This window comes from Malurus melanocephalus, unplaced genomic scaffold (assembly GCF_030028575.1).
Source record: "Malurus melanocephalus ecotype Western Australia unplaced genomic scaffold, MMel_1.1 scaffold_32, whole genome shotgun sequence".
NCBI lineage: Eukaryota > Metazoa > Chordata > Aves > Passeriformes > Maluridae > Malurus > Malurus melanocephalus.
In genome coordinates this window covers 1,139,613-1,164,220 of record NW_026623264.1, presented here as the reverse complement: position 1 = coordinate 1,164,220, position 24,608 = coordinate 1,139,613, and the positions used below count along the sequence as shown (strand labels likewise).

The 24,608-nt window shown below is 38.7% G+C and overlaps 2 protein-coding genes across 6 annotated transcripts in view; one reads left to right on the top strand and one right to left on the bottom strand.

The window, feature by feature from the left end:
• The window catches only part of SLCO5A1 (solute carrier organic anion transporter family member 5A1), a 74,184-nt gene extending 58,312 nt beyond the window's left edge, over nt 1-15,872 (top strand). The window contains exons 7-9 of the mRNA XM_057363918.1: nt 3,030-3,271; nt 6,411-6,475; nt 7,720-15,872. Of these exons, the coding sequence (XP_057219901.1) occupies nt 3,030-3,271; nt 6,411-6,475; nt 7,720-8,165 (753 nt within the window). The 3' untranslated portion in view covers nt 8,166-15,872. The remainder of the gene's footprint in view (nt 1-3,029; nt 3,272-6,410; nt 6,476-7,719) is intronic.
• A 1,536-nt stretch (nt 15,873-17,408) lies between these two features.
• SULF1 (sulfatase 1) overlaps nt 17,409-24,608 on the bottom strand; it is a 120,982-nt gene continuing 113,782 nt past the window's right edge. For 2 of the 5 annotated variants that reach the window (XM_057363912.1, XM_057363913.1), the window contains one exon: nt 17,409-19,842. In XM_057363912.1, coding sequence (XP_057219895.1) covers nt 19,022-19,842 — 821 coding nt within the window. In that variant the 3' untranslated portion in view covers nt 17,409-19,021. The remainder of the gene's footprint in view (nt 19,843-24,608) is intronic. The other 3 variants (XM_057363914.1, XM_057363915.1, XM_057363916.1) reach the window with 3 other exon arrangements.

Here is a 24,608-nt window from a genome sequence, read left to right as displayed (position 1 = left end):
AGCTGAATCATTTTGCCTAAGTAGCTCTTGCACTTGCACCAGTGCACTGATAAGTCTCTCGTTTGCTTGGCTGGGTAAAGACTGCCTGTGTATTCTCCTCCTGTAAAACAGTTTGACCAATGGTTTTTTTCTAAACCTCTTCCAGGCTAAATGAAGGTTGTCACCAAACTCAAGTAACCAGACCTTTAAAGATGTTAATAATCCACTCTCTTTCTTGGAAATACGTTGCTTGTTACAGCCCAGTATTCCAGTTATGCTGGACTGGAGAAGGACATCCTGCTGGTAAARTCAAACCATGGAAATTTAGCTGTATCCAGGACTGGGCACAAGGAGACAGTTGAAAAGTAGAATCTGCTGTAAATATGAACAGAGCATTATGGKCATAGTAGTTTCATAAAAAGAAAAAGAACTCTTAAATTCTTCTGTTACAGAACTGTCCTTTAAAAAAGGATAATTAAGAAAGACAAGAAGTGATGTAAACATTGATTTTCTCAGGGCTTGATTGTGCTTTCCAGAAAACTTACTTAAAAAGTATCAGTGTCCTCATTTGCAGTCCTGAGCCAGCCTGTGAAGAAGGAGGATGTTAGGTCCAGCACTGTGCTTTCTCAGGTCACCTGGATAGTGGTCTGAAAAAGCATGTTCATTCATGGATGCCACTGAGAACAGATTAGTTCCCTTTAAATGTTTTTTTTTTTTTTCTTTTTCCCCTTTAAGATTATCTTGCTGGTTTTTAGTGGAAAATAATTTTGACCAATTGGAAAAACCTGCAGTGTGAGCCWGTGGTTAAATTTCAATGTCTGTATGATCTAATTTGTGCTTTCCTGGATTGAGACAKAGGCTTGATCTTCATTGCATTTCACCTGATATAGAACTGGCACCGTTTATTTATTTAGTAGGGAAATACTCTGGGAAAGTATGCTCTTCACTACAGATTCTGAAACATACCTATCCCATCTTTTGATTTGAAAAAAGATGCTTCATGGCCTGAAGTTCTAACTCACTAGCTAATGGTGAATAGAATAGGGCTGACATTGCTTGGAAAAGGCTTTTTTAAAATTAAATAATAATTTTTGGTAGGGTACTTCAAAAAACAACAGATGTAAGTTAATGCCACTATATAATATACAAAATGTTGCTAACGTAAAAATTTGGATTTAAGTTTATAACATGGASTGTTTTCAAAATAATTTGTTTAAAAGTTCGAAGTAAGAGGAAAAGGTATCAGTGTGCAGTTCATACCTGTTATATATATATATATTTATACATATATATGTTCCTATTCTCCAACATTTCTGTCATGCTATGTCTGTCTCATTTAATACACAGATTTGGTTTYGCAGGTGATGAATAATCAATATTGAAGATACTTTCTGTAGGATGCCTATTTGRCATTTACATTTGGAAGCAATAAGGAGGTTAGGGTGAAGAACTGTAGAAAGCAATCATACTCATGTGATATTAGAGTGGAGTGCTGCCTTGGGAGATGGGAATTTGTCATTGGCTTTGTTTCTAAGWGATGGTGGACAAGTCACTTAAATAGAATTTCTCCCAGTTGGTCATTAGTCTTGTGTTCTTCATATTCTGGGTGATGAGCATGAGCAACAACCAGAAGTGCCACTTGCAGATGCACTGCCTGAATCTGTATTTGAAGGCATGAAAAGTTACATTTAGAAAATATTTCGTTTGGTATCATGGAAAATATTCTGAAAAAAAGAATTCCAATTGTCTCAAATTAGTCACTCATGTTTGTAAAATTTTTGAACTGTTTCAATTACTGAACTACAAAATAGAGATAACAATATCAATGTCTCRTAACTGTTTTGAGGATAAATGACTMCTTTTTGAAAGAGTTAAGCTATAACAGTGAGTGTTACAGAAAAAATCCAAATGAAATATGAATCATTCCATCTTTGTAGTGGAATAATTTTCGTGTGAGGAAAAAAATATCTGAAGTCGCATTTTGAAAACGGGAGGTAAAATACTGGATGAATACATACATTATTAAGATGTTCAGCTAAATTCCATGGGGGAGAAAGTGTGAGGCTACATGATAGCRTGGATACATATAAAGGTATACATTAAAATTGACAAACAGCAATAATTTGGGTATGTCCTGATGTTTAAGTGCTTAAATTTACAATCTTAAGATGATTTTGTAGCTTTTGTGCATGTGTGGTCCAKGGTTTGATGAGTGCAAAAATTGAARYAAAAAACTCCTTCCTGTAAYATCACATATGTCCTGACCAGTTTATTCTCTAGCATTGAAATATTGTGATTTGCTGCACAATCCTTTGCCATTAGATTAGATAAAAGCACAAGAAGCATAAATGTGAAAGAAGGCTATTTTTGATCTAGTTCTTCTCACCTTGCTCAAGTCACAGTCCCCTTTGCCTATGAAATGCTTATTCAGTCTCTWCATCTTAATTTCATTCTCTTTGTCCATTCAGGAATCCCTCGTGTTCTTCAGTCTCATTGTTTTAGTCTCTGCTCTCCTTTTATTCTCTGGTTTTGCTCTTGTCCACATCCACACCCACATCCAGGTGGAAGGTCCTGAGCTTGAAGTGCAGCTTTTTGCCCTTTGGCCAATCTGGGTAGCCTTCCTTTTACATGGCAGAAGACACTGCCTGCATATGAAAGTCAGCAGCTTGCTAAATTTCAGAATAAGGCATTGTCACCGATGCCTGAAGAGCGCTTCCTCACACTTTTTGTAGTAAGATAGAAACAATATTTTTCTCCAGCTTCCCTGTCAGAATTGATTGAATTATTTTGTCAATATTTCCCCAAAATATTCCAGATTTTCTTTTAAAACTCAGACTAAATAAAGCAGTGGAAAGGCAACCTCATCACAGAGAATCCTGGCCAGCTTTAAAATTGCTTGGAGAGGTAACTTGGGTTGTGCTTGGGGTAATGATGTTCAAGGCAGAAGATTCTCAATTATTAAGAACCATGGGAGTCTTGTATGATGTCTCGGTGCAGTGTTTTTCTGACACATATTTTTCACGTGGAAATGTTCTTTTTTGCTCTCCCAGGTGAGAAATTACACGGAATGTGCCTGTGTGCAGAGCCGCCAGGTGATCACGCCGCCCACAGTGGGCCAGCGCAGTCAGCTGCGGCTGGTGATTGTCAAAACCTACCTGAACGAGAACGGCTACGCTGTGTCTGGGAAGTGCGATCGGACCTGCAACACGCTCATCCCATTCCTCATCTTTCTCTTCATTGTAACCCTCATTACAGCATGTGCCCAGCCATCAGCAGTCATAGTGACTCTCAGGTGAGAACTCTGTTATGTTTTGTAAGAATTTCTGCTGTGCTTGCTATCACCAGTGCCTGTCAAGCTTGTGTGTCTTTAAAAAGTGAATAGAATAGGGCTGATMGGGATAGAATGAGACTTGTTTGTGTTTAGAATATGTAATATAATAATCCACTTTAGGAAACACAAAGAATGCAGTGAATTCCAGGTGCTCTAAAGAGAAAGCAAGCAAAACATCGTGGAAGAAAATGATAACTCCTGAAACATTTTCAGCCTTAGAGCAATGGTTTGGATTTTCAAATGCAAATGAAAAATGTTAGTATTTAAAATTATCCTGTTCTCATCCTTAAAATTGYTCATTCCTGCCACATGCATGGTTTTTCCCTTTTATCTTCACAAGAATTTTGGATTTGTACAATAGTAATGGTTTTATTRCCGCATAAGGATCAAGAACAACACCACTTTTGTAGGAGAAAGGCAGTGGTATTTATTTGTCAGTTTGAAAAAARGCATTCATATTTTTGAATTGGCTTTTCCCATCTCTGTCATCTAGTCTTTAACTTCTTTGTCCATTTAAAATACCGTTCATGTAAGTGAAATTCTGCTGATTTTTAAAGTGAGCTGAAAAACCATAATATGGTCTACTGCTAAAATAAATTTGTATTTGTATAATCTATGATGCTGCTGTTTAAAAAGGAAGAGGAATTAGAGGAAAATKATATAATTGTTTACTAGAAGTTACAAAGCATACCTATAATCATTGGTTCTGCTGGTAACAGGAGGACAAAGAATGGTTTAAAGATGTCTGTTTGGTTTGGGATCTGAAACTCTGAGCTCAGGGTTCAGGAAGTTAGTTCTTTTCAGATGGGAATGCACTGGAAGATGGAAAAAGTAGAAAAAAATAGTTGAGTTGGAAGAGGCCTACAATGAGCACAGAATCATAGAATCTGAAGGGGTTTGAAGGGACATTAAAAATTACATAGTTACAGCCTGCTGTCCTGGACAGTGTCACCTTTCCTAGACCAGRTTGCTCAGGGCTCCATCCAGCCCATCCTTGAACACTTCCAGGAATGGGGCATCCACCACTTCTCTGGGCAACCTGTTCAGTGCCTCACAGTGAAGAATTTGTCCTAATATCTAATCTAAACCTACTCTCTTTCAGTCTGAAGCCATTGCCCCTTGTCTTGTCCCTACATGCTCTGGTAAATAYTCTCTCTAATCATCCAGTCCAACTGCCTGACCACTGCAGGACTGAGCAGAAATGAAAACCTGTTAGTGAGGGCATTGTGCAAACACTGACAGGCATGGGGCATCGACCACCTCTCTAGGAAGCCTCTTCCATGTTTGAGGTACTCTTCAGAAGCACACCCAAAATGATCCAGATGCAAATGGGCATCCTGTCCATSAGACCAGGTTAGAGCTGATCTGAAGTAAATCCCTACAAATGCTTGAAATGCTTGTGGTTTACATGTCAGGTCTCAKCACTAGCTGTTTAGCTGCATTAATTGTTAACATAGACACCTTTTGTCCTGGTTTTGTGTAAAATCTGTCTTCAAATTGAGCCTTTTTATAAACCAGTCTTGGGTCTTTTATTTCTGTGAGAAAATCCCAACCAAGTGGGATTTCCTTCTGGTAGTGTTGTCTTTAAGGCTTCACTTTGATATTCTGGGACACAATTAGCCCCCTCTAAAAATAATAATGGCACATCTTTGTAACAGGTCACRGAACCTTGGAAAACATGAGACAGGTCAGGACTTAGCTTTGCTATCCTTAGGCTCAGTCRTGAGCTCAGCGGAGAAGCCCTCTGGCAGGAATCTTTGTCTTACCCCCTCCAAGGACAAGCACTCTCTTGCTGTCATTTTGGCAGCTCAAGTGGTTTAGGTTTGTGCAGGACCCTGCTACTGACACGTGGAGGACTGTGCTGTGTCACACAGCACTTTTGTCTTCCAGTTTGCTTTTCAGAAAATCCACAGCATGGGTGTAAGGGTTGCTGTTAGGACATTGAAGCCAGGCACTCGGGGCTGCACATCAGAATTCCAGATGCTCAGCTTTGCCTTAACTACTGTGTGCACAGCACCATTGTAATTCAGAGATATCAGACTTTATTCCTTGTGTCTCTGGGTTTTCCACTTATAAAATAATACTAATAAAAAAAYGTTGCCCTTGCATTGCAATTATGCAAAGGCAAATGAACATCACACTGCAGTGGACCTCACAATAGTGAGGTACATAAGGGCCATCTCCATCAGGATTTAGTAATACTCAGTATAAAAAATGGTGGCCCACACAAATGGACAGTGACACCTGCTGTCCCAAACCACATACTGTACTCAGTGCATTGGTCCAAGGTCTGTGGCCCAAGYTGGTTCTCCAGTTTCTCAATTTCTCGACTTCAGAACTTGATTTTACAGCTGCATCCCTTTGACTGCAGACTTTACWTGTGTTTTTATGGTGTATTTCAATGTCATTAGAAGTTGTCTATCTTAARACCTTGAGATTAAGAATTAAAAATGTTTTTAAATCAGTAGATTATTTGTGGTGTACTAAAATTGTAGTTGCAATATGGAATCTTGTTACTTTGTATTTAGTGTTTGTAAGCTTGACATTTTTCCTTTGGAMCCGGTGAAAGAAATATTATATTACTTGAATTGAAAAGGTATTTAAAGAGACTGTTTGGATGTTTGTATTGATGTTTTTCCTAAAGTAGTCCAAAGTGCTTATGCTACTCAGAGATCTGTTAAATTCAGAAACTGAGTCCAGCTTTCAGTAATTTAGGTATCTCTTACTTCAAATTTATCTCAAAAATATTAAGAAAAATAAATTACAACATTAACTAATAGGAAGCTATCAAGAGAAGCCATAAACATTTTGTGTGGATTCTCTAAATTTCCTTAAAGGACTTGGATCAAATTCTTCAGGCCTTTCACAGGTAAAGAAAGGTCAAAAGGCATGACTGAGATTTTGACTATACAGGTTCAGGAGAGGCTGGCTGGTTCTTTTTTCTCAGCAATAGGAGTTAACAGTAGTAGAAGCTAAAGAGAAGGAATTCAGGCAAAGATTTCCTACAGCTCAGAAAAAAGCCATGAGGTAGAGCCAGAAAATACCAGGATGATTATCAGTTATGACTGTTTCTTCACTGGAGTTTCTTTTCACCTGCTAGGTCTGTGGAAGATGGGGAACGGCCCTTTGCACTAGGAATGCAGTTTGTTTTATTAAGAACTCTTGGTAAGTCTTACAGTAGCTCAGCATTTCCATAAAGGCCATGTTCAGCTTAAATGCATCATAAATGTATTAAAATTCCATAAATCTGCAATTAATTGCTTCACTAACTGTATTAAGGACCTAAAATTAATAGCTTCTGAARGCATTGCATCTGAAAATGTGGCTAATTTTCTTTTTTTGGTTACTGACTTTCTAGAACATCATTGTTGTCCCAGAAGGATACATTTTTACAGTTTCAAATTGTGTTTAAAAATTAATAGTTACTAAATATTATTTTATAAGGATTTTTCTCTTTTAAAAACAGATTTTTCTTGCTTTCAGCAATAACGATAGCTTTTTTAATTTAAAAAATAAGCATTTGTTACTTAATGTCTGAACGTCTTTCTTCTAATATTACTTAATGCCTTTCACGTGTTTCAAAGCAAAAAAGGACATGTCAGAAGTTTTATTTTTCAAAGCAGTCTCTTTCAAGCTCTTGAATTTCTAAAATCCTGCCCATAAAGAACACTCCAGGTGTTCAGCTACTATGAAATACATGATTAGAGCAAGCAAGGTCTATTCTAACAGAACAAGAGAAGCCCATAGAGCTGCATCTTCAAGTTTTGTTTCAGGAAGGACATTTCAATCTCATCTTGAAGATATATTACTGGAGAAAGAAGGAGCATTCAGTAGACTGGCTGCATTTTTTGCTGCCTTAGAAGTAAAAGTCTSTTTCTTAGGAAGATCTATTCAAAAGGAAATTTATAATCTTAGTGGTCTTACCACTTTCATCTATCTTCAAAAACATTTTGTGGTCTTTGGTGCTTTTTCTCCTTAATCTAAAAACAGCACCTTTCCCAGCTCATGGGCAAAGCATGTTCAACAGGTAATGCTATGGAAATTATGTATTTCACCTTCTTTCATATTTTGCTTCGTGAGAGCAAAACTGGATTTTTTTGGGGGGGAACATGTAGCTCAAGAAGAGCTCTCAGGGGGCAGCAGATTGGAGTACCTGTTGAAAGGTGCTGCTGCATTRTTTTTTTTGTTTGAGTTCTCTCCCATTTTTGGTAGGTTTCACGTGTCAGGTAAGGAGTGTTGGTGAGAAGATTGGCTGACCAGTTTTCCATATTTTACATTTCATGTGAGAACAGCAGTGTAGAAATCTCAAAAATGTTCGACCTACGCTCTTTGGCTTAGGCATATAGTTTCTTTAGAAGTTTTCCACAATATGCTWACACATATTATTTCTCTTGCTATTTTTGTTTCAGCTTACATTCCCACTCCAATTTATTTTGGGGCTGTTATTGACACCACGTGCATGCTTTGGCAACAGGATTGCGGCGTCCAAGGATCGTGTTGGGAATACGATGTCACCTCGTTTCGTTTTGTCTACTTTGGGTTGGCAGCTGCTCTCAAGTTTGTGGGATTCTTTTTTATTTTCCTGGCCTGGTATTCCATAAAGTGTAAGGAAGAGCAACTGCAGAGACAGAGTTGGAGGGCTTCACCGGTGAACACTGTGAGTGAGATGGTGGGACAAGCTGGACCCCAACAAAACTATGCACGGACTAGATCCTGCCCTACCTTCACTTCCCGAGGAGACATCAGTGTGGCACAAGGAATGAACTGCTCAGCACAGACCTACCCCGGCCCCTTTTCAGAAGCAATAAATTCCTCAAGTGAAAATGCATTGGAAGAAGTCACTGTTGAGATATAGACCCCTGGCTTGGTAATGTAATRCTTAGTTTTGTTGGTTGACTTAATTACGGCGCCTTGTAAAACACCTGTGCCTTCTATTTTTAATCTAAATGTAACACGTGATAAAACCAACAAAGCTTGATGCAAACAACCAGAATATGTTCCTGAGGGCTGGATACCTCAAACCAACCCAAGTTCTTATTTCTTCCCTCCCAACAATGGAGTTTTAAAAAATTGTGTTTGTAATTATTTCAGATGTGTCCATTAAATGTCCATGCTCTGATCTAATATCATTGTAAAGATGAGGTGTTATGAACAGCAGAAGTCAGTGAAAGAGTGACAAAAACTCACATTGTTGATGTCTAGACTCACAAGAATGCTTAAATGTATTGTCAACTTCATATCCGCAAATTGTATTTTTAAGAGATGAGTAATTACTGTGAGTTCTGCTACAAAGCACAACTGAACTTATTTAAACTATGCAACTTATTTGGATAATTGTATGCGCAGCAAATTAAGTTTAAAGCTTGCTTTTAAAGACATTACTGCAACTGAATTTGAAAGGGGCTATTTTCAGGCATAATCATTAAATTAAAAAATAACATAAGKTTTAAAGTACTGTTAATTACATGTCAAGCCATACGAGAGTTATGCATCAGGTAACATTTGCAAATGTTGAGTTGTAACGTCTTTATCCTGTCAAAATGTRCATTGATTTTCATTTGATGGGATGTAGTCATTCTTCACAAATTATATTACAGGAAACTGTAATGCTTGAAGTAAAAAACTTCAGTATTGGTTTATAGTAACATTAAGATTTAGGACTCATACACACATACCATGTGCGTATTTCTGCAGTGTTACTTGCGTGGCTGTTACTAGCACCAAATCCATCCTTCCTGAAGAAGAAAACAGCTGGCTATAGGTTGATAGGAAGTTTGGCTGTCCTTCAGCTCTGTGTGCCWGTCTAGTTCAGCTTCAGTGAGAAAGTCCCAAGGGAGAGCCGATGGCCTCATCTGGGGTCCGGGACCTGGCGTGTCCCTGGCACCRGCAGCAGCAGAGTTCAGGCTGGTGCTGCTCCCACCTGTCAGGTGAGCAGAGGAGCCCTCAGAGGGCTGAGAGCAGCCTGCCCACTCTGGTGCCTCTCCCTGCACTCCGGGCACCACTGAGGCACTGAGCATTGTGACACCCAGGACAGCTGGGACGGGAGGGCTGGCTCAGACCCTCTTGTTTCTGTCACACTTCTGTCTCTGTGGCTGCCCGGTGCGGGACAGGCTGGTGGGACAGGCCTGSAGGTCCTGGTTGTGTGGTTTGTCCCACACATGGCTGCCTTTCCTTTTCTCAGCTTCACTGAAAGCTCCTGGGAAGGCAAAGAATGAGTTTGTCTCTTCTTTGGCCTTCCAGGGGAAGAGCTAAGAACAGACATTATTGGCAAGCGTGGACACACAGGACGTGATGTGGCCTTTGCTTATTCCAAATTACTGTAGTGTGCTCTCTGCCCAGGAGATGATTGAGACTTTCTAATCAAATGTGCTAGGCATTTCATTTCTTGCTCTGGAGGCTTTGTAGTGCCATGCTCATGAGGTACTAATGATGTCTCAAAGGGCAGAAAATGACTGCAGTTGGACACTAGGATGTCAAAGCTGTATTGTGCCCTGCAGGGGAAGTCTTAGTAGTATAGAAAATGAAAAGCAGTCTTTTAAGAGGACTGAGTGATAGTCTGGTTTGGGTTTTGCTGAGTAGAGAACTTGTGTGAAACCAAATAGGAAAGAGCAGAGCTTCTGCATCTTTTTGAATGGTTATTCCTGATTCAATTTTTGAATTTAGAATATGTATATTGATCAAACATTATATGGAACCAAGTCCTTGAAATTAAAGGCAGTCTCTCCTTAGCATCCATTGAGTTGTCCTGGGAAGAGTAACTCTCCCTCTCTGCCTTTGCCAACTGCCTTTTGTCATCACCTGTATCCTCTTGACCAGCGTGGGGCTGCTTATTTCAGAATGTCTCAGTCCATTTATGTGGCTCGTAACAATTCTTACTCTTTCTGTCTGGAAACTCAAACTTTTCTAATCCAAACATAGAAGAATATTRTTTTCATCACTTCCCACTATTCTGTCCATATTAATAGCTATTTTGGGTTAAGCCTGAGAATGTTTTTTCCTCTTATGCAGCCACCAGATRCAACATGTCCTCAGTCAGCACACACTCCCTAAGATGTTGGCTTCTACACTTCTTGTCCCTAGAAATAAATTTCCTCACATGAACTCAAAGATGTTTGGTGTATATATATATATATTTTTTTTTTTTTTGCTATAGGAGATCAGAATAGATGATAAAAAATGTTTCCTTTTGTTTCAGTCTCAAATACTTGTTGCACCAAAAATTTTCTGCCATGGCAAAAACTGGCAAAGTAGGACAAAGTGTAATTGCAGCCCAACACTTAACCATTTTAATCATGTTCCCATTTTAATCACCACAGGAAGAGGTGAAGAGTGACAATCTTTTCAAATACCTCAGAAACAGAGCATTTAGTGAATTGTAAAAGACTGAAGTTTAATCATCTATCCTGATCTCTTATATTTCATGCCTTATGTGCTTCTGTTCCATTCAAAAACCAAGGGAGAGCAGATTAGGAYTGTCAGGAACTAATGGCACTGATGCCAAAGAATGAGAGTGATAAAAGTGACACTTCTGCAGCTGCTGCTGCTTCTGAGCTTTCAAGGGAATTCAGAGCTTGTTGCAATGAAGACCATCTGTTTTTAAGATAGCCTGACCCTTCAACTTCTGAGAACATTCATATTTTCTAAATGGTAGAAGAAGTGGAATGGGGAAGGGAAGACATTAACTTTGGAAATACTGAAAAAGCCATCTTTACATATTTACAATTTAAATTTTAAATTAAAAATTAAATTTTAATGTTAATTTTTCTTTGAGAATTATATGCTAAACAAAGTGTAATTCCTTACTTTTCAAACAAATTTGTTCCTCTTTTGGGATATAGATAATTTTGGCGATGCAGATAAATTTCTATAAAATCAATTAAGTCAGTGTCCTCTGAAAGAAAGAAAACCCAAACTCTGGCCAGTTTTTGATTGATTCCYGAAGGAGAGTTTCTTGTGAGTAAGCTATAATAGTCTAAACAAAGCCAATAAAGCTATGCAGGGGATACACATTAACTTGCTAGAAGTGTCAATTCCAACATTGTCATTGATTAATATATGGACTGACACCTGCTGAACAAACACTTTTTTTCTGAGGCTGTCATTGCTGGAGGGAGCAGAATTGCCAGAGGCATTGAGTGCATCCCTAGCAGTAGTCATGGTTGACACATGGTGCTAAACAACTTCACAGGAACTAAAAAAGAACTTTTTGCCTGTCATTCAGTGAAGGGGCCCGTGCTGTCTTCCTACTGTGAGATCTTCTCACCACAGAATAGAAAATTCAATTAAGTTGTAATTTTTGCCACCTTCCCTCTCTATCCCAAAACACAAAAGGTTTGGTAGCAGTGAGTACAAGAGAAGGTAAAGCAGGAGTCCCACCCTGCTCACCTGCAGGCTGCTGTTGGTAGCAAATCCAAGTCTCCTGCCTGCAGTTCACCAGTGATAACATGGAGCAACAACATCTGGTGATGGCCAAAGTGCCATCGTGCCCTCCTAGGGACAGACTTAAGTTCCTCCTGCACCAGTTCTGATTTAGAGTGAGGAACATGGGAGGAGAAGTAGCCCAAACATATGGATTTGAGTGAACAGGTTAATAGTTCCTGCATYGCCTCCCCTTCACCCTTGTTTCCTCTAAAAGGAGAATTCAGAAKGGATGCAGCTTTGGCCTTGGATGCTTTTGAGTGCAGCACCCTCAAGAGATCATTTGTAGATCTTTGGGGGGCTGGAATAAACTGGAGAGTGGGACTGTGTTTCCAGTTTTAGGCAAAAGCTCTCTGGTTTTTGTYCCCTTCTTCCCCATGAGCACACAGGATATAATATGGTATAATTTGGAACTGATGACATTTTATATTCTTTCAGTATACTGTGAGCAGCTGCAAGAAACTTCAAATATTATGATGCAATTTAAGTTTGTTTGGAAACTTTCAGTTCTTTGGCCAGCCTATGTATCTTTAATAGTAACTTTCAGTTCTTCAGAACTTGCTGTTATATAAGTGAAGTAGGGGCACAAATCTCCAACTAGGTATTAAAAATGTACATTTGAGAGGCTCTGAATTAATTAAAAACACTTGAAAATACTGTTTTCAAAAAGATGGGTTTTTAAAAAAATATTGGTTATTCATTTGTAGTATTAATTATTCATTCACTATGGCTCTGATCCAACAAAACACTTAAATATGTGGGTGAATTTATATACCTAAGTAATGCACTTAAAAATAATGCACATATGTAAGTATGGGACTGAATCCTGTCTGCTTTCAGAAAGAAATTCCTTTATCCAAAGAGTATTTCCATGGTGAGCTTTTCCCCACTATGGATTCAGTGATAATTGTAACCAGAATAGCACAAAGTAACRCTTGAGAACTCTCCCATGGCATTCYGATGTGGCTACTTACATATTTGGCAATGGAGGAGAGCTGTCATTTTCAAGTAGAATTCAAATTCAAAATATTTTATGGAYATGGTCTGAGATTCATCCATTCTAGCTCTTCCTGCCATTTACTTATTTTAAGAATTTCTGGCCGAAAACCTGTGGGCTATATGGGGAGATGGATTAAATAAAGGCATCTTTCTGACCTTAGAACCAATGATATTGCTCAAGTGATGCTGTAGACTTGAATTGTACCCTTTCACAGGATTTCGACCTAGAGGTTCAGAAAACAAATTATCAGCATCCCACAAAGATGGAGCAAAGCACTGTCTGCTCAGTGGAACTCCAGCTTCCCCTGCACTGTTCTTGCAGGCTTTCCCCCAAAATGCCTGAATAATTGCTGCCTTACTRCATTTTCCCGTGCACCTGATTCCAYTGCTCTTCTTGCTGATGTATTGACATAAAACTGATGATAAATAGGTCCAAAGTGTCTTACTCATACTTTGGAGCCAGATCCTTGGCCTCACCCGTCCAATGTTGAGGCTGAAGAAATAGGCCATACCTTGGGTTGGATGTTAGCAAGCTGGTGCTTTAGCAAGTGTGTGTGAACTAGGGAATATCAAGTGCTTGTTTAGCTTTATGCTCTATTCACTGGTTATTACTACTATTTTTGGAGATCAAAGACAAAAAACTTTMTAAACAAGTTTATCTTTTTCTGTTTGCTCAATAATGTGTCTTCTGCAATGCCTTGGAGCTGCCATGCTGCATGYTTCAGAATCTGGGTTCCCCCAGCTGAAGCCATCCAGCTGTGGTTGCTTTCCAGGGCTTAAAACAAAGATTAACCTGGACTGCAATCTGCATTTGTCATTGCTTTAATCTTTTGTARATTAAACCTGTAATCAACACATTTCAGGTTCTTCATGTACTGAACTTGATTTTTTGGACACTTTAATCACTTTAAAGTGCTTAGAAAATGGGCAGGCAACATCATGGTGGTAGACTTATTCTTTGGTACGAAATTAAGGYATTCTTCTTTTTTCTTTTAACATCTTGTTTGACAAATAACAGTTCAAAAAGATTACATGTAAACATTGTCACAGAGTAGGGATGTGGAGCCTTCAGTGTGAGGGTATGGCCAGGGTTCACATATTTGTCTTCTTTACACTGAAAATCACTCATACATKTTACTTTGTGGCCAAAGGTTTGAAAGCCTAACTGATCCTCAGGAAGGAAATTTTTCCTCTATTTTCTTCATAATTTATTGTGTAAATTCGCAAGGAACTTAACACTGTCCATATCCTGTGGTCATATTCATTACAATAAACTACAGTTAATAACTACAGTTAATAACTTCAGCAGTCACCCCTTCAGTCCTTCAGTTAAGCTTTTTTTTTATTAATACAGCCTTTTAAACACGGACATAGCTCTGCAATWTCAAAGTAGCTCCAAAGTTTTCTTGACTTCAAGTGTTACATAATAGATGCATATTTATCCAGGTTCCTGTTCCAGTCTACTCTTCTAATTATTGCATTATCCATTGTGTGTACTGTATTTGTTTTTTCAATCTCAAACCAGCTGTCACAATGTTATCCTGTAATAATGTTTTGTTCATTATATAGAATAGGTGAAAAGCTGTGGAATTAATGAAGGGCTACAAAAAGCATCCAAAACATTGTTCACCTTGAGGCAGGGTGAGACAGCTTGATAATCTCTGGACAAATGACTAAACAACACTGTGGTGCTAATAGGTACTGAAGTATTTTATGATGTATTCACTATGGCTTAAATGACATATTCAAGGCATGTCAATGATGCAACTGCATGTGTTTCTGTTCCCAAAGTCTGGACTGCTCCGACAAAGACAGTGTTTGTCATTCCTGCTGGGCCAATTCCTGCCTAGCTCTTCTGTGGGCAAGTAATTTCAGGAGTCAGGGTAGGATTTGGCCCAGCACTAACAGATAAAATAAAAGCTACACAGACCACAGAAGTTTAATGTAGAATGTATTCAGCCTGCTGTAGCATGTTACYTTATTTAGTTGCTTAAGCAGGGGCTAAAAATAAATTTTATAGTAATGATAAGAAACAGTGGGCTAAATTCTGGAACCACTTAACCAAGCAATGTTAGTGTTTGAATGAAAAATGTGGATTGAGATCTGAAATATGAGTGTTCTTGCTTAGAATACCAGGAAGAGAGAGGTAGAAAAAGAGCAAATTCTGTCTCTAGAATTTGATTGACTTTAACCAAAGTCTGGTTGACTTTAAAGTGAGCTGTGATTTACAACAGAGGAATTTGGTTTTAAAATCTTGAAGACAACATTTTTTTCCCTTCCATTTTGAATTCTGAACCACAATTTTTTTTGTGTTGTTGTGCCTGGGCTGCTCATGCACTGAAAGCACTAATAGCAGTAATTACACTTCTGACCCACAGGGCAGAAATTTTGCCTCTGTAGCAAACTTCATATTTGAAAACATGGAGAGAAATTTCAAAACAAATTAAAAAAGTACAAAATCATCTAAAGTCGCGTCTCAGTAAAAAAAAATAAAATAAAAAGAAAATTTTGTGTCAGTAAGTTCCCCAGCTGTGTGGAGGCTTTCCTGAAAGAAGACCTGCCCTTTTCACCAGCTGAGCACATGGGAGTTTGGCCCCTGGCTGCAGTGCATACCTCTACCAAATGATTTGTGCAGAACAGCAACAGTCTGGGTAGTACTGTAGGAGCATGGAGTGGGCACACTGCCTGTAACTGTTTAGTTTCTAAAAAACTCATTATTAAGCAAATGTGTAGAGTCTTAAGGAGATTTGTAGAGTATGTCTGACCGTATGAGTGTGTGGGTGCTGTGCTGTGGTAAAAAGAGAATAATTGGTTTATGCTGGGTATTTTTGCATACTTTAGGCTCCTGTATGGTTTTTTTTAATTGATATTTATTTCTCAACAGAACTTAGAATAATTTTGAAGTTGTATAACCCATGATTTAATGAAATTTACTGTCAACATCTGTTGTAAACATRTGTTTACAAAACAAACTCTTGAATACTTGATACTTGGAAATAAAAAATAGCATATCATGTGTGTTGATTGGGTCCAGATCCTCTCTGATTTCTGAGTTCAAAGTGAGACTTATGTGTTTTCWTTTCCAATACATATAATTACATAAAAAAGCATCTTTTGGATCCCCCTGCATGTCACCAGTGTCCAAGATCAGAGCTGTTAAAGCAAGGAAGTGGATGAAATGAGTGGATTTGTAGCACATCTCTGGTGCCGCTGCTGGTTGAAGACTGAATGGATGCAGCCTCGGCAGTGGCTGGAAGCACAGGGAGGGATGCGGGGCTCAAGGAGAGGCGCTTGTGCGGCTCTGCACTGACATCTGCTGCCCCGAACCGAGCAGCTCTGAGCGCCCTCCTGCTCCCCTCCCGTGTGACACAGCATTTCTGAAATGACCTCTGCTTTGGACCCCGTTCACTGCACATCGAGTCTCACTGGAAAATGATGTCAGAGCACTCAAACAGGATTGGGTTTTGYTGAAGCTAAAGGAAGAAGTTTTGTTACAGCAGCACACGTACCAGGCACCAAACACCCAGGGCTGCTTAGGACTCAAGTCTAGTCCTGGGCAGATCTTCCTTGGACAGGGATGCTGCACCTCTTGGCTTCTCAGCCCTGACTGAGAAGAGATCCCCTCTGACTGTGCTTGTGTGACTTCCAATGTAAACAGCTGCAGGCATCTCAAGGGATTTTGGTTGGGAGAGTGGGGGTAGTCTGTGCTCAGACCTGCACTCTAAAATACTTCCCCTCAACTTTCTTAAAAACCTACATGTGGCTGAATTCCAGAAGAATGCTCTGATCCAAATGTTTGGTTTTTGCAAAGCTTCTAGTGTGCATTTACCTCAGGTACAACAAAATTCACCTACTGGTAACAGCTCTAAGTCATGTCCCTGTCCATGTTGGGGAGTTAGAACTAYACATCTTGGCTCAGGAAGGTGTCTCACACTGTCCAAGATGTGAGGGCAATTCTMGCTGCCTTATTTTGAATTCCAGATGAAACTTTCCACCTAACATTACTACCTCCCRAAGATGTGCAGGTTTTAAAGTTCTTTCTGTCCAGCTTCAGGCACCCTTCAGAAAGTAAAAAACCATGTACTGCCTTTTAGATGAGGCACAGCTGCCACTGCTCTGCAGATCAGAAAAGGCCACAAAGGTCACCCCCCTTGGCCATCCCCTTGCCTGCTGTGAGGAGCACCCGCCAATGAAGTCAATGGAGGCACTGATTTCATTCCTGAGCCTGCAACTGCTTGTAAAAGCTTTAGACAATCACGCCATGCACTGCTCATGGACTCAACTACCGCAGCTATGGGACAAGAAATAGTGTGCAGAAAGAAGTGCAAAACATACTGGGACAGCAACACACTGCTTAGGCTGCATCCTTAGAGATATGACAGATTTTGGCCTCTTTAACTTGGTTTAGTTTTATATYTGATGCATGTTTCCAAGAGAGCAAGAATCAGAGCTCATTGCTCTCTCTATCTCTTGCCTACAGAGTGAGTGTCCTTTATACTTTCTTGAAACACAGCATGTCTTAAACAAACAAAAAATATTATTCACATCTCCAGGAATAATTTATAACTAACAGAATGTTGTGCGTTATTTTGTTACCTGTTGTTTTTAATGTGAATGGATTTTTAAASTTGAAACTGTTAACGTATTTTTGAAGTAAAACTTAATCAGGAGGAAAACTGGATCATCTGGACTTCTCTGAAGCAGGTAAAGTAAAACACTTTTTATTTCAAGAAATATTGCTTCTAGACTTTCCCGAAGCCAGAATTGTACTATAAAAGTATCACAGAAATATTATACAGGATTTAAAAACACAGTTTGTATCCTAGTAACTTAAAACCTATGTACAAATAGCATCATTCATGACCATAAATACGTTTTTCTATCAATCAGCCCATGACACATACATCAGATAAAGAACTAGTAATTTTAACATATTTACAKAGTCCATCAAAAAGACTGCTTCTTAAAATTATTAAAATCCTACTAAAAGAATCTCCTTTTTTWAAAGTTTCAACTTAAAATACAATGTAATGAATGTAAGTTTAACCTGCAGCGCTTGCAATAGCCAGAAAAGATTCACTACACTAAATAACATGTAACAGGTAGGAAATGCACCTGTGAGTTGGACACTATGGAATCACATCTGTTTGAGGTAATGCTCTTTTGTTGTTGTTGGGATAATTATTTAGAAATTTATAAAAAAGCAAGGGAAAACATTAAGTTTAGAGTAATATAGATTTTTCAAAGTAATTTTTGTATTATACGTCATAAAATTTAATGTTTGGTAAAGTTCAAGAAAAAATTTAGAATACAACAACAAAAAATATTACTAAACTACTATTTTTTACCCTCATGTTCCTTTTGTGTTTAAAATAATGGGAAACTAACATAATTTTATCATTCCCTTTAAGGCCTGTTCAAAACAAAAAAAAATTAAGACTCAAAATTTTAATAATGCTTTCAAGATATTGTTCAGAATAATAAAAATGAGGTGGGGTGGAAAAAGCATTTATGTATTGATGTAAACCTTTCTACCAGTATCAGGAAAAAAAAAAAGGACAAAAAAATTAATGGAATTTTAATACTGACAATATCAACACATAGGGAAACAATCCAATTTAAACAAATCCTTCTACAGTTAACAATCATTAGCCATACCTTTGTGAGAATAAATTTAATTAAAGTAACAAAAACATGCAATATTTTTGCTAAAATAATATTCAAAGAGTCTGTTTTCCACAACCCACGCTGTTTACCTCTTTCAGGTCAGTCTATTTATTGGTTTCACAATTTCATAAGACAACGAGCAAACTAAGAACCTGCAAGGTATTGAATGCATAAATGGTATGGCATACAGATTTTAAAAGTGCATTTTACTTGAAAGTGTGACATTGAGAATTGCCAGTGGTTAAAATAATCGATGAAAGAGACATTATGCAGGCATATTGGATGAACTGAAACACTCATTCCTGGTGGGGTCATCTGAAAACAGAAAGTAACTTAAACATCCTCTTCAAAGAAATAATTTTTAGCTTTCAGAGAATGTGCTACTGCATTTGAAAGTTAACACTGTTTCTTTTAATGAAAAACCAGACATCTTGCTTCCCAGTGTGAAGAATTACAGTGAACACACGTGCATGTGAATAAAAAAATGCACAGAGACAAATACTGAATTGGGCTCAATTTAGCTGCAAAATGTATCTACAATAAACATGGAATGTCAGTTGTCGTGATTACCTTTATTAGTTTGCTAATAAGAAAAAGGAGAACTTATTTAACGGTTTACAACTCGATCTAATCCAAGGAGAGTGGAGCTGAGGCACTGCCTTCTGCATTTAGGATCTGTGAACTTTCTCCTGCAAGACTCTGTTCGTTCTTTTTAAAGAAAGTTCCTGGTTCCTGGGTACTGACAGGTAAATCCCTAATGGATATATTTACAGTCYGATGAACGAATGGTTCGTCAGACCTCATGGGAAGATACATTTGATCTTCAAATATATCTTCCACAGTGTCACTATCCTTGTGAGTGTCTTTTTGAGGAATGCTGATGGGCTGTAGCATAAAGCTGTGCCGGGACTCCAACTCTATCAAACCGTTTCCACTGAAATCCATATCAAAACGGTCCRATTCTTTATCCTCCATCCATTCTTCAGCTCGATGACTGTTTCTCCAGTGTGCGTCAATCAAACTACTTTTCTCAGGAATATCATTGTTTAATTCAAGTTTCCTCTCCTGACTTAAATTCACCGTGCTCAAAGCAAGGGCTGCTAAGTCTGTTGGCACAATAAGCTGTGACTCTTCTGCAGTCAGGCCGCTGGACTCCTCAGCAGAACTCATTTCCACCGAGGTGAGCGGCGTGGATGATTCRTCCCCGTCCCCGTGGCTTCGAGCAGTGTTGTCCGTTTTGTTTTGCTGGTAGTAACTGTTCAGCAGTGCAAACATTCTATCTACATCCTTCAAGTAATTAGTCCAGTCAGCCAGACTAAGTCTAAAGTTGTGTCTGTATTCATACACACTTTCATTCACACTGTACAAGTCTTCCAGTCCTTGCCAGTCAATGTCGCCAGTGAAACTGGGCAGCTTAGCCTTCCCATCCATCCCATAACTGTCCTCTGCTGAAAGAAAGAATAAATATATCTCTATAGTGGTGAACACTGTTAGAAGTGCAAGCAAAGCTTCCACCTGTGTTTCTACTTGGATTGGCTTGAAAGCACCACTGTTCATGAAGTAGGCAGCTCAAAGTGTAAGACATCAACCTCCACCTCAAAGCGTAAGAGGCTCCACCTCTTCTGTCACCAGAGGAATGGCCCTGGCCTTGGGTGTGTTTGCAGCTCCTGCTAAACCCATGGCAAGAACCCCCCCTGTCTCCTGCTGCATCCTTGGGCTGAGTAAAAAAAGAACAAAATCTAGTCTAATGGGGCTTTGTGATGGCATTCAGAGATAAGTCTTTCTTATTTCAAGACAGGAAAGGTGTTTCAATACACAAATAATCCATTTGACTTTCCTGAGCACTCCAGCAAAATATGCAATAACCAAACAAGTATAAAATATAAAACATAGGACTAACTCTGAAAGTCATTGGTGACCTGAACTTCAATGCCTACATGAATTTTGTTTCTGGGTAGCTTAAGAAATATGGTCTGCAAACTAACCAGCTGCATTTCATTTAATAAATTATAGCCAAAGGTGGTTTTAATCTATTTTGTAAACATTAATTTTAGGTTACATGGAACAATTAGGGGAAATAAAAGCTGCAAAAAGTTGGTGTGAATTAATTTATAGGCTGCATCACTKTGTAAAATAGTGTTAAAATATCCACAGAGAATCTTATTAAGGTTTAAAGCTTTCAAAGAAAACATCTAAAAGCCTTTTCAAATAATAAGTCTGAATAAAGGGCATAGATATGAGTCTATAACTAACAATGGAGCYGCACTTTTTATTGATCACAGCCAGAAAATATAAAGACACAAACCCATTTCCAAAATATTTTAAAAATTCACTACAGTAACTACAGTGACTCACTCAGATTACCAACTGTGGTGTGAAGCCCATTTTATACTGAAAAGTAACACTGAACAGCAGTGTTTTATTTAATTCACTGGGCARACTGGATTCACTGAAAGGATTTTATCAACAAAGTAGTCTACAAGGAAAAACGAATCAGGCAATGCAAATGTCTGTCAGGGAAAATGACAATTTAGTAATTAATTCCCTGATAAYGATTAATTCTCTTCCTAAAATTGTACAGGCAGGTAGGCTAGTAGCAATTACTTTAGAAGTGGCTGTAGTCCAACAGTGTGAACTGAGCTAAAATCTTCATCTGTATTGAGCCCTTCATCCCTGCAGAGGGTTTCTGGCATCTCCATTAACTTGTTAGTATTTAAGTTACCATTTTGCAGTGTTCAAGTAGAACAGAAGATACAACTTCTGTCTATCACAGATTACATTCTTTGCTTTTTACTAATTTGGGATTATGGTCAGAATAAAACCCTTGAGATTTTCTTACAATGTGGTGYTTTATTCGGTTCCCACCAAAAGGAGACCATTTTTCTTATTTGAAAACACCTCAATCTTTGCTAAACCTGATTTTTTTTTCACTTCATGCAATTATGCAATTGCAAATATTTTACAATGTAAAATATAAATATTTAATGATTTTAATATCAAATTCTAGAAATATTTTTTTTGCAAACATTTGACAATCTTCCTGTTACAGGAAGAAACCCAAGCTTTTTGGATTTGGTAGGACAGCTATGACAGAGCATCTTCCTTCTTTCTTTCCTGAAGTAGACAAGAGAAATGAAATCATGGCATGGCCACATGASAGCCACCTCTGTCAGTCAAATTATGGATAACTTGTCTCCTGAAACAAAAGATAATTAAATACCACAGAGGTTTCAAGAAAGAAGATTTACTATTCCAGTGCTGAGAGGYATAAATGGCCCAAGAAAACATCATGGGGGGGCTGCTTTTTCARGGACTTTAGTCACCAAACCCACTAAGATATCAACCACACTGCAAATGCAACAATACTTAAATTTTTCTGTTATTATTTCTATTGGTAGGGGTTTTTTTTTTTTTYTTTTTTTTTTTTTTTTTGGTCACACCAGAGCCTGTATAGGAAAACAAACTGCTGCAGGGACAGTGAAGTGGGTTGGTACATTGGGGCAGAAACTGAAACAGAAATGATGCTGTTTGACTGGTAACAGGTTTGGGAACAGACCAGGGGAGTGGGGTGGCAAAGCAGGAGCCAGAAAGGTGCCTTGGGACCCAGACTCTGCTGCCCATCCCCAGCAGTGGGGCAGAGGGGGGAGCTGGGGTGGCAGGCTGGCAGTGGGGAAGTCTGGGGGCCAGAGAAGAGGAACAGGGTTTCTGAGGAGCCTCAGCAGCAGGGCAATGGGCTGTGCTGCACAGGAGTAAGATCAGCAAAGACTTTACTGTATTCCTACAAAATAGCTGAAGSTCTGAGTCAGGGCTGCATGGTCCTTCAGGCTGGATCTATTTTTTCCCCTCTAAATGTGACACTATTTCTGTCTCAGAGAAGTTTCACAGCTGGGAAGGCACTGGGAATTGTTCYATGATCTTCGTGTCAAGCAGAGGAAAACAGCTTGTTTGAAGACAGAGATAACTCATATTCATACATGTTAAACAAATAGGAAAGCAAAGTCTTAAGGTCCTAGAGCTATTTTGGTTGACTGAGCAAGTTACCTCACATTTTAATTCCACAACTTGCAGTGAAAAGTTTCCCACTGAAATCAAAGCATACAGAGGGAAGAAGAGAGGAAAGAAGAGATTTTTCCCCTGCAAGAAATTTTGTTATAAATAGGTGTGAAACGGGAAAGTGCAGATGAGTTGTGTTTGAGAAACAGCATGGCAGTGGTTTCTTTGATCAACATTTTGGAATCTCTCAGCTATGACATAGATCCAAAAGGGGAAAAAAATGTTGCTAGCTGTTCAAAGCAAAACTTATTTTTGGTTGTTTTTCGATTGTTTGTTTGTTTGTTCAGTTTTGGAGCAAGCTTCAGTTAAACTTTACTCTCCATTTACCATATCCTGGCATCCTCTAAGATGTCATCTGTGCCTGTGGTGTATTGAAACTAGTAAGAGATTTGATTATGTCTCCTTTGAGGCTAAAGACAAGTGGGTACAGTCATATCTTTGGTGGCTTTCAAAAGCCTCAGAGGAGTCGGAGAGGAGAGGGGAATGTGCAGCTCACACATCCTGCTATCAGCCATGTCTGCAGAGCCACACTGCCCACTGAAGGACAGAGGTGACACTGGCTCYTCCCTGCTGGAGCTCTCTGTCCCTTTCTGTAAAGCAAACTGCATTATCCTGGCTATTCCACATGGGCTGCTGCAGTGCTTTACTAACTCAGGGCAATTKGAACTGGGAACAGGTCTGAGTGGAGAATGTACATCATCTGAAGGAAGCCTAAGGGACAATGCAGATGTCTTTTGTTGTTACTCCATTTGTTTCTCTGCAGGCAGCAAGAGAAAGATCCTGTAGYCAACCGTTTTAAGGATKCCTGATAAATGGGGTTTGATYATTTAATTTTTGTTTGWTTGSYTGGTTTAAGWAAAGAAAAACATATTCCACCAAGATGGGGCTTGAACCAATATGCTGAATCCAGGCCTCTGTGCAAATTGAGAAACTGAGKATCTGGAATGTCATGGCACAGATCAATATTGCTTGTGTTATACTATACCTGCTATTTATCACAGTAGCAAATATTTATTGTATGTTCTTTGGCATCAGAAGTTAAAATGGTTTTGTTACTAAAAAGTGTAGGAAGATATAATTTAAAGATTAATCCTGTGTGCTCTGCTATTTCATGCAATCCTACAATTCAAAGATGCCATTTCTGTTAGATCTGTAGCTAGAATGAGAAATGCTTACTTACACGGATGGCTTCTAATGAAAGACTAAGAGCATAATTACAGGGATTACTTTGTATCATTATAGTAACCAGTTCCCAYCAGGCAGCAATGAGCAATGCAAACAGTGGGATAAAAACCAAATGAAAGCTTATTTTCCTAGATCCCAATATTACTSAGTTGAGAAGATACAAAATTGGCTGCAAAGGAAAATGTAGCTGCTTAAATTGGAGATCTATACATTGAAATACATTGTCTTCATTGTTCTCTGACTGCTGGAAACTAATAACAATGTTCTTTTCAGGAACCTGTAAAAAAGGTTTTGTACACCTTGGACTCCCTTGCTTACTTTTCAAGTAAGCAATGTATATCAGGAGCTACTCTTCCAAAGGGCATAGAGATGAAAATGTATAAACCTGATAAACTGTGAAAAGGAGTCCAGTCTAAATATGACACGCCACAGATGTTAATCTGTTTTTCACCCTGAGGACAAGTACTGCTCAACAGCCAGCAAATGCAGTACTGTTAAGATCTGCAATCTTTTCAGYCTCTTCAGGTTTTTGCTCTGTGTTTGACCGGTTTCTCCACCAGGAGACCCAGGGCTCTGGATGATAAACACGTAAATGCAATAAGTATACTTTTAAACAGAAAAAAATAAACTTTCAAAGAGCTGTCTGTCATGTATTCCTCAGGTTCAAGCGTTAGATACAAAAAAACCTCACCTGGTACCGTCCCTCAGTTCAAATAATGCWACCTTTTAAAGAAATTTCATTTCATGCTTGCCTGCTCTGGTCCYAGCCCCAAGGAGCCTCATCTTTCTGCCACACTTATATTGAGCAGCCTCCTGCTGCCTTCTGAGCACAGGCTGCTCATACTGAGCACTGCTTTGCCTAAAGTGGTATCTGCCAACATTTCCTAAAGCCAGTGAGAAGGTTTTTTTTCTTTGCTTCCATAGGTTTGATTACTTTCTTTGTACCTCAGAAAGCCTTTTAAGTATATTTAGTTTA